Consider the following 16,846-nt stretch of genomic DNA (forward strand, 5'->3'; position numbering starts at 1 on the left):
TGGGTGTGATGTTCAATCAACCCAGTGTCTGTACTCAAGAGTGTCTCCACTGGAAAGAGACTGAGCATGTGCGATGTGCCCTTTTATATGGGTTGGTGTAATGCCCTCCTGTGGTAATGTCACCTCTGTGTGTATCATGACTGCCCATTGTTCGTGTCCTATCTTACTGACCTATTGGTTGACTGCCTGTGTCATGTCTCTGGTGTTCCCTCTAGTGTCCAGCTAGGTGTAGTGTATGTACATTAACCCTTTGTGTACTTACAGTGATGTATATCACCACACACTGCACCTCTTCTGACCCCCTCAACTCGAACTTAATCTTCTCCAGCCGCAGAAAATCGTACAAGTCTCAGCCAGGCCGCCACCCCCGGCTCCAACCTCCAATTTAACAGGATCCTTCGCTGGGCAATTGGAGGCGAAGGCCACAACATCGGCCCCTTCCCCTCCCCAGCTCCGGCTCCTCCAAAATCCCAAAGATTGTAACAATTCATCAGGTTTAGGAGCACAAACCGCCCCCCCTCCCCCACACCCCCAACCTTTCTGTCTCTGCCTTGAGAGCGGCGCCCTCTTCACCCTCGGCACCTTTCCCACCCAAATAAACTCTGTAATCAGTGCCTCTACCCTCCCTCCGGAAGAAGGCCGGAGAAAGATCGTGAGGGTCTGAAAAACAGGAGTTTTGGCAGCACGTTCAATTTTACCATCTGCACTCTCCCTGCTAACGTCAAGCATCCCACCTCTCGAGATCCCCCTTAATTTCCTCCACTAACGCTGTCAAGTTCCGCCTGTGCATCGTGGCTCACTCGTGCATCACCCAAGTCCCTCTTCTAACTTAACCAAGATCAAGTTTGATCAGGACTGCAGCGATTCAAGGCGGAGGCGCACGATCACCTTCACAAGAGAAATTCGGGATGGACAACAGCCACTGGTCTAGCCAGCAACGCGACACATCACCTGAATGAATTAACCACAAATCAACCAAAACACGGTCTCATAGACACGTCTCCGTTATGGTGAACGGTCACGGACCTGAAGCGTTAACACCGTTTCCTTCTCTAAAGACGCTATCAGGCCTGCTGAGTGTTTCCAACATTTATTACAGAAGGACAGGGAAAGATGATGAGGGAGGGCCCTCGGAGCTTATACACCGGCATGCACGAGCCGGTCTAAATGTTTGTTTCTGGCTATGCAGTTTTTGATGCAATTGCACGAGACTGACGGTAATGGATCAAACAGGACTTACCTAACAAATTTGGCCGCGCGGAACTTCGGTACCGGCAAGCCACTCCCGAAGCCGCCCCCGAATGGACTGTCGCTTGAGGAGCTCGACTCCAGGTTCTCGGCTCTCAAATCAGGAGCTGGGAAATCTTTAAAAGACCGAGAATCGCCCGGTACCCGTGGGTGGTGGGATAAAGAAGGCAGGATCACTGGCAAGACAGACGAGCGGAATGAAGGGGGAGGGTGCACAATGACCGCAGTGCTCTCTGGCGACGCTGTTGAAGCACGTGATGGCACCAACATTGAGGGAGCAGGTAGCGATGCCTGAACTGCAGGAGAAGGCCAAAGGTTAGCGATAAGCTCCTCAACATAACTATAAAATTACACTTTGCCCATGAAAAGCGGCAATTATATAAAAATCAAACATAATATCAGAATTTCTCCAACAGGAGTACATGCAAAAACAAAACCCATTTGCTTCGTTAGTCAATTGATTTAGTCGAATCCTGGAGCAGAGAAAGAGGCCATTCGGCCCATGCTGGCTCATTGAAAGAGTTATCCAGTCAGTCTCACTCCCTGTCCTCTTTCTTCATAAATCCATCAAGTTCTTGTTCAAGCCTTCATTGAGGTTGCACTTATAGAATCATAGAATCTACAGTGCAGAAGGAGGCCATTCAGCCCATCGAGTCAGCACTGGCCCTTGGAAAGCCAACCCTATCCAAGCCCACACCTCCACCCTATCCCCATAACCCAACCCAACCTTTTTTGGACACTTCAGGGCAATTTATTATTGCCAATCCACCTAACCTGCACATCTTTGGACTGTGGGAGGAAACCGGAGCACCCGGAGGAAACCCACGCACACACGGGGAGGACGTGCACACTCCGCACAGACCCAAGCCGGGAATCGAACCTGGGACTCTGGAGCTGTGAAGCAACAGTGCTAACCACTGTGCTACCGTGCTGCCCTAGTTACATTGGATCTGTTTACACTGCCCTTTCCTGCGGCCCCGGCAGACATCACTCCCTCCATAGTGCACCGGGATGATAGCTTGGGATGAGGGGAACAAATCTCTGGAATGGGAATCAAACCCATTAGAAGCAGAGGTGGAGACAACACCAATAACAGCTTTTAAAAGGGAAAACCGCCCAGTGAACAGTTCTTTCAGAGAGTCAGCGCAGCTGAAAATGGGCCACATAGTCCTCTTCCGCATTTCGCCGGCTATGTATTGCCACTGCTATATGCAGGTGTAACCTATACCTGGTTTGGGCTCTCGCTCCCCTTGAAGATGTGGGCAACGTGGAGCATGTGTCGCTGACTTCATCCCAGGAATGGAGTTAAGCATATAGAATGGACAAAGAAGTCCATCTGTCGAGAGCAACATCAAGATGGGACAAGGAGGGTAGGTTTTCTCGCTCCCTGCTAAAAAGAACAAAATTTAAGAATGATTAAATAAAACATACACACAATGACTTGAAGATTTTTACTCAGCAAAGAGTTGTTTCAATTCTATGTTGACTTCATTCTGAACGAAGTAAACTGATGCCATGATGCATATAACTATCAAATACACACGACGAGGAATCTCAGCTTGTGTGTGAACATGATGTGGAGATGCCGGCGTTGGACTGGGGTGAGCATAGTAAGAAGTCTGACAACACCAGGTTAAAGTCCAACAGGTTTGTTTCAAATCACCAGCTTTCAGAGCGCTGCTCCTTCCTCAGGTGAATGCAGAGGTAGGTTCCAGAAACATATATGTAGACAAAGTCAAAGATGCCAGACAATGCTTAGAATGCGAGTATTTGCAGGGCAGCACGGTAGCATTGTGGAGGGCAGCACGGTAGCATTGTGGATAGCACAATTGCTTCACAGCTCCAGGGTCCCAGGTTCGATTCCGGCTTGGGTCACTGTCTGTGCGGGGTCTGCACATCCTCCCCGTGTGTGCGTGGGTTTCCTCCGGGTGCTCCGGTTTCCTCCCACAGTCCAAAGATGTGCACGTTAGGTGGATTGGCCATGATAAATTGCTCTCAGTGTCCAAAATTGCCCTTAGTGTTGGGTGGAGGTGTTGACCTTGGGTAGGGTGCTCTTTCCAAGAGCCGGTGCAGACTCAATGGGCCGAATGGCCTCCTTCTGCACTGTAAATTCTATGTAAAATTCTATGTAATATGTAATTAAGTCTTTTCATATCCAGAGAGAGGGGCAACCCCAGGTTAAAGAGGTGTGAGTTGTCTCAAGCCAGGACAGTTGGTAGGATTTCGCAAGCCCAGGCCAGATGGTGGGGGGTGAACGTAATGCGACTTGTGTGTGAAGGTAGTGATTTCCTTCCCAATGGTTGAAGGGTGCTAAATCTAAATACTTTTATACTCATTGCCCTTCACATACAACAACTGACATGTATATCATGGCTTTAACAATTGAAAACATCCCAAGCCAATTAGCAGCAGCATTGTAAAGCAAAATTAGACAGCAAGCCAGACAAGGCAGTGTTAGGGCAGGTGCCATAGGTATAGTCAAAGAGGTCAATTTTAGGAAGCATCCTCGAGGCTGAAAGTGAAGTAAAGAATCAAAGGAATATACAGAGCGAATTCTAGAGCTTTGGACCTCGATAGCTGAAGCCATGATCTCCAAAGATGGAACAATTAAATCGGAGCTTCTCAAAGGGCCCTTGAGAACCTCCGATTTTAATTGTTCCATCTTTGCAGATCAGATGACCTCTGAGGGCTGTGGAGTGGAGGAGGTTACACATGGTAGCACAGTGGTTAGCACTGTTGCTTCACAGCACCAGGGTGCCGGGTTCAATCCCTGGCTTGGGTCACTTCTGTACTCGTTGGAATTTAGAAGGATGAGGGGGATCTTATAGAAACATATAAAATTACGAAGGGAATAGATAGGATAGATGCGGGCAGGTTTTTTTCCACTGGCGGGTGAAAGCAGAACTAGGGGGCATAGCCTCAAAATAAGGGGAAGTAGATTTAGGACTGAGTTTAGGAGGAACTTCTTCACCCAAAGGGTTGTGAATCTATGGAATTCCTTGCCCAGTGAAGCAGTAGAGGCTCCTTCATTAAATGTTTTTAAGATAAAGATAGATAGTTTTTTGAAGAATAAAGGGATTAAGGGTTATGGTGTTCGGGCCGGAAAGTGGAGCTGAGTCCACAAAAGATCAGCCATGATCTCATTGAATGGCGGAGCAGGCTCGAGTGGCCAGATGGCCTACTCCTGCTCCTAGTTCTTATGTTCTTAGGAGTCTGCACGTTCTCCCCGTGTCTACGTGGGTTTCCTCCTGGTGCTCTGGTTTCCTCCCACAAGGCCCGAAAGACGTGCTTGTTAGGTGAATTGGCCATTCTGAATTCTCCCTCTGTGTACCCGAACAGGCGCCGGAGTGTGGCGACTAGGGGCTTTCACGGTAACTGCATTGCAGTGTTAATGTAAGCCTACTTGTGACACTAATAATAGAGGGAGGGACGAGGTTTTGAGGCATTGAAGTAAAAGAGATAATGTGAAAATCATATTAACACTTATTTTCTAATGACATCTTTTCACACCTTTATGCTGCACTATTTCCACCACTGACAAGGCAGGAGAAACATTTCCAATCACAGCTCAATTCTAAATGTGAGATCTTTTTTTCAATTTAGAGTACCCAATTATTTTTTTCAATTAAGGGGTAATTTAGTGTGTCGAATCCATCCACCCCACACATCTTTGGGTTGTGGGGGTGAGACCCACGCAGACACGGGGAGAATGTGCAAACTCCACACAGACAGTGACCCGGGGTGGGGATCGAACCCGGGTCCTTAGCGCTGTAGAATTCTAAATGCGATATTAAAAACAAGAACAAGTCACTTTAAAATGGGACACTTAATTCTCTCTCCACACCTTAATCCAATTATCTTTCCCCCCCCCTTAAACCCAGAGGCTTTACTCGAACTCTACACCCATAGTGCAACACCAAAATAAATCATCTACTTAGCAGGAACAGAAAGTATTTATGAATCTCAGACCATTTTGGGACAACAGGCAAGTACACAACTTGCCAACGCAAGGTTGCAGTTTGGCAAAACACCAGCTACATCCTCCCGTCGCAAACAGTACTGTGCAGGAATCCACTACAGCAAGAAATATTGCAGCTCCTCTCTAACCTCCACCAAGTGCATCGGCCATTGTCACCTCCAAACTACCCTCGGGGCTCGAGCACGACGTCCTGGCTGACACTCCAGAACCATTACTGAAGGAAGGCAGCTCTCAGAGGTGCTGCCTTCCAGGGGAAATGTTAAACCCAGGCCCCGCATGCCTTCTCTGGTTGGAGGTGAAAGATCCCATGGACTGTTTAGAAGGGAAGCAGAGATGTTTCCCCCCGGTGCGCCCTGCCAACAGGTGGGGTTGAAGACAGATAATCACAAAAGGACAAGTTATCCCAAACATCGATTTAGAAATGAAACACTCACCCAGGATGACTGGCTGCTGGTTGGTGATGTCGATGCCAACACCAATTGGCATGGTATCATCACTGTTCTCCGTCACAGGAAATTCTGCGCGAGCTGCATCCTCCAGAAGCCAAAGTTCCCAGCCGACCTGAACGAGAAGCAAAGAATGTTCTGACACTTGCATTGAATTTACAGCATAGGAGCAGCCCAGCCCAGCACCACCAGGACGTTTCGTTCCACATTATGAGCGTCCTCCGACTCCACCTAACCCTCAACAGCGCGACATGGTTCCTTTGCCCCTGTATTGATAAAGCCTCCCGTCAACAACATTGATGCCATTTGGCTCAACCTCCCCGTTTGCCAGCCAGTTGCACATTCTCGCCACTCTCTGGCTAAAGAAGTTTCTCCTTCATTTCCATGCTAGCGTGGGCAGCACGGTGGGTAGCACTGCTGCTTCACAGCACCAGGGTCCCGGGTTCGATTCCCGGCTTGGGTCACTGTCTGTATGGAGCCTCCGTGTCTGTGTGGGTTTCCTCCCACAAGTCACGAAAGTCGTCCTTGTTAGGTGAATTGGACATTCTGAATTCTCCCTCCGTGCACCCGAACAGGCGGTGTAATATGGCGACTAGGGGATTTTCGCAGTAATTTCATTGCCGTGTTAATGTAAGCCTACTTGTGACAATAAAGATTAAAATTATGATAGGATTTATTAGTGACTATCGCACATTCATTGCTTTTCCCCCAACTAATCAAGTCTTTTCATAAAGTTAAAGATCTCTAGCATGACACCCATCAGCCTTTTAGTTTATTTTTTTGTATATAAATTTAGAGTACCCAATTAATTTTTTCCAATTGAGGGGCAATTTAACGTGGCCAATTCACCCGCCCTGCACATCTTCTGGGTTGTGGGGGCGAAACCCAGGCAGACACGGGGAGAATGCAAACTCCACACAGACTTGCCTCTTCGTTTCTAAAACGAAAACAGAGCCCCAGCCCGGTAAATTGTGGCCCACCGGCTCCGGTATCATTCTTGCACCTTCTCCGGTGCCTCTCCATCCTTCCTGTAATAGGGAAACGAAGGCTGTCCACACAGAAGGATTTAAAAAGAGCAGGAGCCGGACCGGTGAGGAACACCTCTACTCCGGCAGCGAGCGGACTTTGCAAAACAATCCAGGACGGACGGCACGTGAAAATGGTACATTCATTGGCTGGCAGGTAACTGCTCATTTGCATTCCTCAAGTCTAAATTACTTTCAGATCAAAGGTGAAATATTTTACAAATTAATAAAACTAAACACTGGTTGGAAATGTTTTAAAAACTAATTAAATAAAATGGAGATGCAGTGCCAGGCGATGCACTTTACCTGCATGTTGTGGGAGCTGGTGGACCCCATTGTGATTCCCAGTGCACACAGCTGTAGCAAGTTGGTTGTTCGAGGAACTTCGGCTCAGAGTTTATGAGCTGGAGTCTGAGCTTCAGACGCTGCGACACATCAGGGAGGAGGAGAGTTACCTAGATGTTGTGTTTCAGGAGGCAGTGACACACCTCAGCCTTGAAATCGACCAGTGGTCAGGGACAAGAGGGTGCGACTGTGAGTGAGGCAGGGAGAGGGATTCAAGAGTTAAGGCTGCAGGAGCCTTGGCTCTGGTCCAACAGGTTTGAGATGCTTGTTCCCTGTGTGGGCAAGAGCGGGGACTGTGGGGAGGATGAGCAAACCAACCACAGTACCGAAGTACAGGCAGCCAATAAAGTGGGGGGAAAGAGAAGAGAAATGTATTCATAATTGGGGTTAGTAATTGGGCCCGGCTCCGTTAAGTTGAACTTTATAAATCTGGTGGGCAGGGTCAAGGCAGATCTATCGAGGTCAGAAGACTTCCCCTATCGTTGGCAGGTCGGGTGCAGGCGGTTAAGATGAAAATTTTGCAGAGGTTTTGATTTTTATTTCAGTGCTTGCTTACCGATCTTTTTACCGAAATAGTTCTTTATGAGTGAATAGGTTGGTTTTGTCGTTTGTGTGGGCAGGTAAGGTGGCAAGGATTAGGAGAACAGTACTTCAGAGAGGGCGACAGTCGGGAGGGGTTTGGCCCTTCCGAACCGGTTGTACTGTTATTGGGCGGCGAACGTGGAGAAGGTGCGGGGTTGGAACAGGGAGACAGAGGCTTTGTGGGTGAGGATGGAGGCAGGCTCTTGTAGCAGGTCGGGGACGTTGGCGCCGTTTCCATTTGCCCCAGGGAAGTGCTCGGGGAGTCCTGTGGTGGTGGCCACGCTAAAAATATGCAGGCAATTTCGGCAGCACTTCAGATTAGGGGCAGGGTCGAAGTTGATGCCGATCGGAGGGAAGCATGGGTTTGAGCCAGAGAAGAGAGATGCGAGGTTTCGGGGATGGGGGGAGCAAGGGTTGATGGAGATGAAGGACTTGATCTTGGAAGGGTGGTTTGCAAGTTTGGAGGAGTTGGAGGGAGAAGTTTAAGGTCCCACATAGGGAGGGTTTCAGGTATATGTAGGTGCGGGACTTTGCAAAAAAGGTTTTTCCGGCTTTTCCGGTGGCACCGCCCACCTCGTTGCCGGAGGGGGTATGGACGGTGATGGGGTTGGAGTGGGGGGGGTTCATCTCGGCAATCTAGCGGAGAGTTTTGGAGGAGGATGAGGCATCTCTAGAGGGGATGATGGCTAATTGGGACCTGGGGATGGCGTGGAGAAGGGGTTGTGGGGGGAGCTGCTGCAAAGGGTGATTGCCTCAACCCCATGTGCAATGCTGGGTCTGATGCAACTAAAGGTAGAACACCCGAGTGCACCTGACGAGGTTGAGGATGAGCCGGCTGTTTGAGGGGGTGGAGGATATTTGTGAGCGGTGTGGGAGGGACCCAGCCAATCATGTACAGATGTTCTGGTCCTGCCCGAAGTTGGGGACATTTTAGAGGTAGTTCTTCAGCACCACGTCGGCGTTCTTGCACGTCGATTTCGAGCCCAGTCCCCTGTGGGCCATATTCAGACTTGCAAACCGGAGCGGAGGCAGATGTTTTAGCCTCACGTTGTTGATCGCTCGTAGGCGGGTTCTGTCGGGGTGGAGGTTAGCTTCTCCACCCTGTACCTCGGTGTGGCTGGGGAATTTGATGGGAGTTCTTGCATTTAGAAAAGGCGAAATTTGCTTTAAGAGGAGCGAGTGAGGGGTTCCATAAAAGATGGGGTTTGTTTGTACTGCATTTCGGGGAGCTGGTTACTGTCAACTGCTGAGGGTGTGGGGAGAGGGCGAGGTGGGGAGGGTTCAGGGGTTCGTGTTGGGTTTATTTTGTTTGGTAATGTTATGCGTGTTAAATGTAAAAATGTTAACATTTGAATAAAAATACTTAACAAAAAGTAAAATGGGAATAATATAATTAGGGTCATAGACACTGTTCTCTGTGACCAGGATCGAGAATCCCGAAGGTTGTGTTGTTTCCCTAGTGCTAGGTATGATCTGGGCTGCAAAGGAACATGGAGTGGAAGGGTAAAGATCAAATTTCCGTGGTCCACGTGGGTAGCAATGATACAGGTCGGACAAGGTGAGAAGTTCTGCAGAGCGGATGAGGGCAGCAAGGGGCTAAATTTAAAAGCAGAACCAAAAAAGGTAATAATCTCCGGATTACTACCCGTGCCATGAGCTAATTGGCACAGGGTGAAGAAGATTAAAGCGGTAAATGTGTGGCTCAAAGGCTGGTGTTGGAGAAATGGGTTTGAATTCATGGGACTGGGAAAAGAGGGAGTTGTTCCGTTGGGACAGGCTCCACCTGAATCGTGTGTGGATCAGTTCCTTGGCCAAACCACACCTGAACATAACAACTAGGAGTCGGCAATTCAGCCTCGAATCCGCTCCGCCATTCAATACGATCATGACTGGTCACCTCCCCGCCTCAACTCCACTTTCCTAACCGTTCTCCAGCAGCCCCACAACCCAAAGGTGTGCAGGGTAGGTGAATTGGCCACGCTAAATTTGCCCCTTAAATGGGAAAAAAAAAAAAAGAATTGGGCAGTTTAAATTTTGTTTTTAAATGCCGTTGGCCATCAGTGGTGTTACCTTGTCTGGTTGATGAGCAACAATGCTGACTTCAATGGATGCTGCTGAAGAGGCCAATATAATATCCCTGTAAATGACAGCACAAATTGGATACAGCAGATAGCTTCGCAAAACCAAATTCTAGACAGTCAGCCTCAAAACTTCATTGCCGTCTACTCTGTGAATGGTCTTCTACTCTCAGCATGGACTATTGCTTTAATTAACAACTGCGAGTTTAGACCACGTTCATGAATAGTACACGACCCACACACAAGCAGTGAGCATATGCTAATGTTGTTTAATTTGTTAAGGACAGCTCAGTAACTCGCTCGCAATGTAATTGCAGGTGAGATTAACACGACACCTTCGGTACATTCGCTGTGAATTTGTTTTTGATGAGGCAGACTGGATTATTCACAGGCCAAATGAAGAGCAGATTAATCAAACTGGGAAAAGGATTTTGCACGAGAGTTGATCAATATTCTATTGGACATACGAGACAGAAGTAGCCATTGGGTCCCATCCGGTCCATTCTGCCTGGTCCAGCTGGTTTAAAAAAAACTCCGTTCACACAGCACCTTTTGTGATCTCAAAATGCCTCAAAGGTGCTTTGTCGCGGGGACTATTTCCCTGTTGTAATGTATGAACTGTAGCAGCCAGTTTACACACCCCAAGCTCTAACAATGATATAATACCAGATGAACTGTTTTAGTGATGTTGATTGAGGGATGAGCATTGGCCAGGGAGAGCTCCCAGTTACTCCTCAATGCAATGCCTTAGGATATTTTACATCGCACTGAGAGCGGCAGCGAAGCTCCTTTATGGAAGAAAGCACCTCCAACTGTGCAGGGCTTCCTTCGTACTGCACTGGAAGTGTCAGGTTCAATTTCACACTTAGCCCAGAGAGGGGAGCCCAAACCCACAACCTACTGGCTGTAAAATGAGTGCGTTACCCGCTGAAACACAGCTGGCTGGCAGCATTTGTGAATGAAAATCGTTTATTGTCACAAGTAGGCTTCAAATGAAGTTACTGTGAAAAGCCCCTAGGTCTGCTTTACAAGCCAGCTATTTAGCACACTGTGCTAAACGAGCCCCTGTGGAGAGAAGCAGAGTTAACATTGAGTCCATGTGTCTCTGCCCAGGTAATTATTCAATTCCCTTTTGAAAACCACCAATTGAATCTGCTTCTACCACACTCTCAGCCAGTCTTTCCGGTCCCTGACCGCTAACTGCGTGAAGATTTTCCTCATTGTCTTTGGTTCCTTTGCCAATCGTTTTAAATCGGTGACCTCTGGTTGCACTAATGCGAACAATTTCTCTCCATCTGCTCTTTCCAGGCACTTTATGATTTTGAAAATTTCTATTAAATCTCCTCTCAACCGTCTAGTCACCGAGGACAGGCCCAACTTATCCAATCGATGTAAGTGAAGATCCACATCCCCGTAACCATTGCACCCGTGTCAATGCCTTTCACCTCCTTTCTGAAGACTGATGCCTAGCACTGGGTGCAAGACTCCAGTTGAGACTGAACCATTGTTTGTTTTTTAATTAAGGGACAATTTAGCGTGGCCAATCCATCTAACCTGCACATCTTTGGGTTGTGGGGGTGAGACCCACGTAGACACGGGGAGAACACAGGGGCTTGTTTAGCACACTGGGCTAAATCGCTGGCTTTCAAAGCAGACCAAGGCAGGCCAGCAGCACGGTTCAATTCCCGTACCAGCCTCCCCGAACAGGCGCCGGAATGTGGCGACTAGGGGCTTTTCACAGTGACTTCATTTGAAGCCCACTCGTGACAATAAGCGATTTTCATTTCATGTGCAAACTCCACACGGACAATGACCCGAGGTTGGGATCTAACCCGGGTCCTCGGTGCCGTGAGGCAGCAGTGCTAACCACTGCGCCACACATTGGTTTATAGAATTTCATCACGTCGTCCTTGCTTTCAAAGGGCGGCACAGCGGTTAGCACCGCTGCGGCCCAGCAGTTAGCACCGTTGCTGCACATTGGTTAGCACCGTTGTTGCACAGTGGTTAGCGCTGTTGTTGCTGCACCGTGGTCAGCACCGCTGCTGCAGTGGTTTGCACCGTTGCTGCAGTGGTTAGCACCGTTGCTGCACATAGGTTAGCACTGTTGCTGTACAGTGGTTAGCACTGTTGCTGCACAGTGGTTAGCACTGTTGCTGCACAGCGGCAGGGTCCCAGGTTCGATTCCCAGCTTGGGTCACTGTCTGCGCGGAGTCTGCACATTCTCCCCGTATCTGCGTGGGTTTCCTCCGTGTGCTCCGGTTTCCTCACAAAAGTCCCGAAAGATATGTTTGTTAGGTAAATTGGACATTTTGAATTCTCCCTCAGTGTATCTGAACAGGCACCGGAATGTGGCGACTGGGGGATTTTCACAGTGTTAATGTAAACCGACTTGTGATAATAATAAAAGATTATCAGATTATCATATTCTAAGATCCAGCAGAGGGCAGTGGAGCAGAGCTGCTGATTGGCTGTTGCACAGCCTGCAGTGAAAGAGCACGAGGAGAGCGACGGGGACACAGGATAAAAGAGCACGAGGAGAGTGGCGTGGTCACAGTGAAAGAGCGCGAGGAGAGCGACGGGGACACAGGATAAAAGAGCGCGAGGAGAGTGGCGTGGTCACAGTGAAAGAGCGCGAGGAGAGCGACGGGGACACAGGATAAAAGAGCGCGAGGAGAGCGGCGGGGACACAAGTGAAAGAGCGCGAGGAGAGCGGCGAGGACACAGGATAAAAGAGCGCGAGGAGAGCGGTGGGGACAGCTGCCAGAGAAGCGGCCTTCAGATTTTCGGCGGGAGCAGTGGCTAGGGGTCTGTCGGGAAGGTAAGTTTTCCTCTTTAAAAACTTATCTTGAAGAGTGACATCACAGCAAAGCAGTGACCTGATTGGCTGGTAAGGAAAGTGCTCCAATTAGCAGTAGCTGGGAGAAATTTAAATCTTCGTGTGTTGGTAAGTATTGTGATTGGTAAGTATCTCTATTTCTTTCACTTATTCATTATTTGATATTATATTTGTAATCAGTTAAGGTAAAGTGTAAAAATGGCAGGAGATCCCAGACCCGTGATATGCTCCTCATGCTCAATGTGGGAGTTCAGGGACGAGGCCGATGCCCCCGATTCCTTCATGTTCGGTAAGTGTGTCCAGCTGCAGCTCCTGTTAGACCGCATGCCAGCTCTGGAGCTGCGGATGGACTCACTTTGGAGCATCCGCGATGCTGAGGAGGTCGTGGATAGCACGTTTAGTGAGTTGGTCACACCGCAGATTAGGATTGGTGAGGGAGACAGGAAATGGGTGACCAAAAAGCAGAGAAAGAGCAGCAAGGCAGTGCAGGTGTCCCCTGCGGTCATCTCCCTCCAAAACAAGTATACTGTTTTGGATACTGTTGGGGGAGATGACTCACCAGGGGAAGGCAGCAGTAGCCAGGTTCATGGCACCGTGGCTGGCTCTGCCGCACAGAAGAGCGGGAAAAAGACTGGCAGGGCTATAGTCATAGAGGATTCAATCGTAAGGGGAGTAGACAGGCGTTTCTGTGGTTGAAAACGAGACTCCCGAATGGTATGTTGCCTCTCGGGTGCACGGGTCAGGGATGTCTCAGATCGGCTGCAGGACATACTGAAGGGGGAGGGTGAACAGTCAGTTGTCGTGGTGCATATAGGCACCAACGATATAGGTAAAAAACAGGATGAGGTCCTACAATCAGAATTTAGGGAGTTAGGAGATAAGTTAAAAAGTAGGACCTCAAAGGTAGTAATCTCAGGATTGCTCCAATGCCATGAGACAGTCAGAGTAGAAATTCAAGAATAGTCAGAATGAATACGTGGCTTGAGAGATGGTGCAGGAGGGAGGGGTTCAGGTTTTTGGGACATTGGAACCGCTTCTGGGGACGGTGGGACCATTACAAATTGGATGGTCTACACCTGGTCAGGACTGGAACCAATGTCCTAGGGGGTGCTTGTGCTAACACTGTTGGGGAGGTTTTAAACTAATGTGGCAGGGGGATGGGAACCAGATTAGGAAGTTAGAGGTCAGTAAAGGGGCAGCAACTAAAGCCAGTAAGGTACTAGACAATAAACTCAATGTGACTAAGGGGAAGAGTAGACAGGGAAGAGATGATGAGCTCAAAGGGACAGGTGGTCTGAGGTGCATTTGTTTCAATGCGAGAAGTGTAGCAGGTAAGGCAGATGAATTTAGGGCTTGGATTAGTACCTGGGAATATGATGTTATTGCTATTACTGAGACTTGGTTGAGGGAAGGGCAAGACTGGCAACTAAATATCCCAGGGTATAGATGATTCAGGAGGGATAGAGAGGGAGGTAAAAGGGGTGGAGGAGTTGTATTACTGGTCAGAGATGATATCACAGCTGTGATTGAGGGGGGCACGATGGAGGATTCGAGCACTGAGGCAATATGGGTAGAGCTAAGAAATAGGAAGGGTGCAGTAACATTGTTGGGACTTTACTACAGGCCTCCCAAAAGCGAGCGTGAAGTACAGGTACAAATATGTAGACAGATTATAGAAAAATGTAGGAGCAATAGGGTGGTCGTGATGGGAGATTTTAACTTCCCCAACATTGAATGGGGCTCATGTAGTGTTGGAGGCGTAGATGGAGCAGAATTTTGTCTGGAGAGTTTTTTCGAGCAGTATGTAAATAGTCCAACTCGGGAAGGGGCCATACTGGACCTGGTGTTGGGGAATGATCCCGGCCAGGTGGTTGAAGTTTCGGTCGGTGATTACTTTGGGAATAGCGATCACAGTTCCATAAGTTTTAGAATACTCATGGACAAAGACGAGAGTGGTCCTAAAGGAAGAATGCTAAATTGGGGAAAGGCCAAGTATAACAAAATTCGGCAGGAGCTAGGGGATGTGGATTGGAGCAGCTGTTTAAGGGTAATTCCACATTTGAAATGTGGGAGTTTTTTAAGGAAAGGTTGATTAGAGTGGAGGACAGACACGTCCCTGTGAAAATGAGGGATAGAAATGGCAAGATTAGGGAACCATGGATGACGGGTGGAATTGTGAGACTAGCTAAAATGAAAAAGGAAGCATACATAAGATCTAGGCGACTTAAAACTGATGAAGCTTTGGAGGAATATCGGGAAAGTAGGACAAATCTCAAACGCGCAATAAAGTGGGCTAAAAGGGGCCATGAAAGATCTTTGGCTAACAGGGTTAAGGAAAATCCTAAAGCCTTTTATTCGTATATAAGGAGCAAGAGGGTAACTAGAGAAAGGATTGGCCCACTCAAAGACAAAAGAGGGAATTTATGCGTGGAGTCAGAGGAAATGGGTGAGATTCTTAATGAGTACTTTGCATCGGTATTCACCAAGGAGAGGGACATGACATGACGGATGTTGAGGCTAGGGATGGATGTTTAAATACTCTAGGTCAAGTCGGCATAAGGAAGGGAGAAGTTTTGGGTATTCTAAAAGGCATTAAGGTGCACATGTCCCCGGGTCCAGATGGGATCTATCACGGGTTTGAGGGAAGCGAGGGACGAAATAGATGGGGCTTTAACAGATATCTTTGCAGCATCCTTGAGCACGGGTAAGGTCCCGGACGACTGGAGAATTGCTAATGTTGTCCCCTTGTTTAAGAAGAGTGGCAGGGATAATCCAGGGAATTATAGACCTGTGAGCTTGACGTCAGTGGTAGGCAAACTGTTGGAGAAGATACTGAGGGATAGGATCTATTCACATTTGGAAGAAAAGAGACTTATCAGTGATAGGCAGCATGGTTTTGTGCAGGGAAGGTCATGTCTTACAAACCTAATAGAATTCTTTGAGGAAGTGACAAAGTTAATTGATGAGGGAAGGGCTGTACATGTCATATACATGGACTTCAGTAAGGTGTTTGATAAAGTTTCCCATGGCAGGTTGATGGAAAAAGTGAAGTTGTATGGGGTTCAGGGTGTTCTAGCTGGATGGATAAAGAACTGGCTGGGCAACAGGAGACAGGGAGTAGTGGTGGAAGGGAGTGTCTCAAAATGGAGAAAGGTGACTAGTGGTGTTCCACAGGGATCCGTGCTCGGACCACTGTTGTTTGTGATATACATAAATGATCTGGACGAAAGTATAGGTGGTCTGATTAGTAAGTTTCCAGATGATACTAAGATTGGTTGAGTTGCAGATAGCGAGGAGGACTGTCAGAGAATACAGCAAAATATAGATAGATTGGAGAGTTGGGCAGAGAAATGGCAGATGGAGTTCAATCCAGGCAAATGCAAGGTGATGCATTTTGGAAGATCTAATTCAAGAGCGGACTATACGGTCAATGGAAGAGTCCTGGGGAAAATTGATGTACAGAGAGATCTGGGAGTTCAGGTCCATTGTACCCTGAAGGTGGCAACGCAGGTCGATCGAATGGTCAAGAAGGCAGACAGCATGCTTGCCTTCATCGGACGGGGTATCGAGTACAAGAGTCAGCAGGTCATGTTACAGTTGTATAGGACTTTGATTAGGCCACATTTGGAATACTGTGTGCAGTTCTAGTCGCCACATTACCAGAAGGATGTGGATGCTTTAGAGAGGGTGCAGAGGAGGTTCACCAGGATGTTGCCTGGTATGGAGGATGCTAGCTATGAAGAAAGGTTGAGTAGATTAGGATTGTTTTCGTTGGAAAGACAGAGGTTGAGGGGGGACCTGATTGAGGTCTACAAAATTATGAGAGGTATGGACAGGGTGGATAGCAACAAGCTTTTTCCAAGAGTGGGGGTGTCAATTACAAGGAGTCGCGATTTCAAGGTGAGAGGGGGAAAGTTTAAGGGAGATGTGCGTGGAAAGTCTTTTTACGCAGAGGGTGGTGGGTGCCTGGAATGCTTTGCCAGCGGAGGTGGTAGATGCGGCACGATAGCATCATGTAAGATGCATCTAGACAGATATATGAACGGGCGGGGAACAGAGGGAAGTAGATCCTTGGAGAATAGAAGCCAGGTTTAGATAAAGGATCTGGATCGGCGCAGGCTGGGAGGGCCGAAAGGCCTGTTCCTGTGCTGTAGTTTCCTTTGTTTGATCTTTCTTTGTTTCAGCCCAGGATTGAGTTTTTAACTGCCTTCTCAACCTGCCCTTCCACCTTCAACAATTTGTGCACCCACACCCCCAGGTCCCCCCTGTTCCTGCACTATCTTAGAACCGTACCCTTTATTTAATGT

General features: G+C 48.2%; 1 protein-coding gene across 1 annotated transcript in view; it reads right to left on the bottom strand.

Moving 5' to 3' along the window:
• LOC140398867 (uncharacterized) overlaps positions 1-16,846 on the bottom strand; it is a 144,412-nt gene that overhangs the window by 113,353 nt on the left and 14,213 nt on the right. Inside the window, exons 5-8 of the mRNA XM_072487809.1 lie at positions 9,696-9,762; positions 5,662-5,788; positions 2,477-2,638; positions 1,241-1,544 (exon numbers count right to left, since the gene is read on the bottom strand). Of these exons, the coding sequence (XP_072343910.1) occupies positions 1,241-1,544; positions 2,477-2,638; positions 5,662-5,788; positions 9,696-9,762 (660 nt within the window). The remainder of the gene's footprint in view (positions 1-1,240; positions 1,545-2,476; positions 2,639-5,661; positions 5,789-9,695; positions 9,763-16,846) is intronic.

This window comes from Scyliorhinus torazame, chromosome 22, assembly GCF_047496885.1.
Source record: "Scyliorhinus torazame isolate Kashiwa2021f chromosome 22, sScyTor2.1, whole genome shotgun sequence".
Lineage (NCBI taxonomy): Eukaryota > Metazoa > Chordata > Chondrichthyes > Carcharhiniformes > Scyliorhinidae > Scyliorhinus > Scyliorhinus torazame.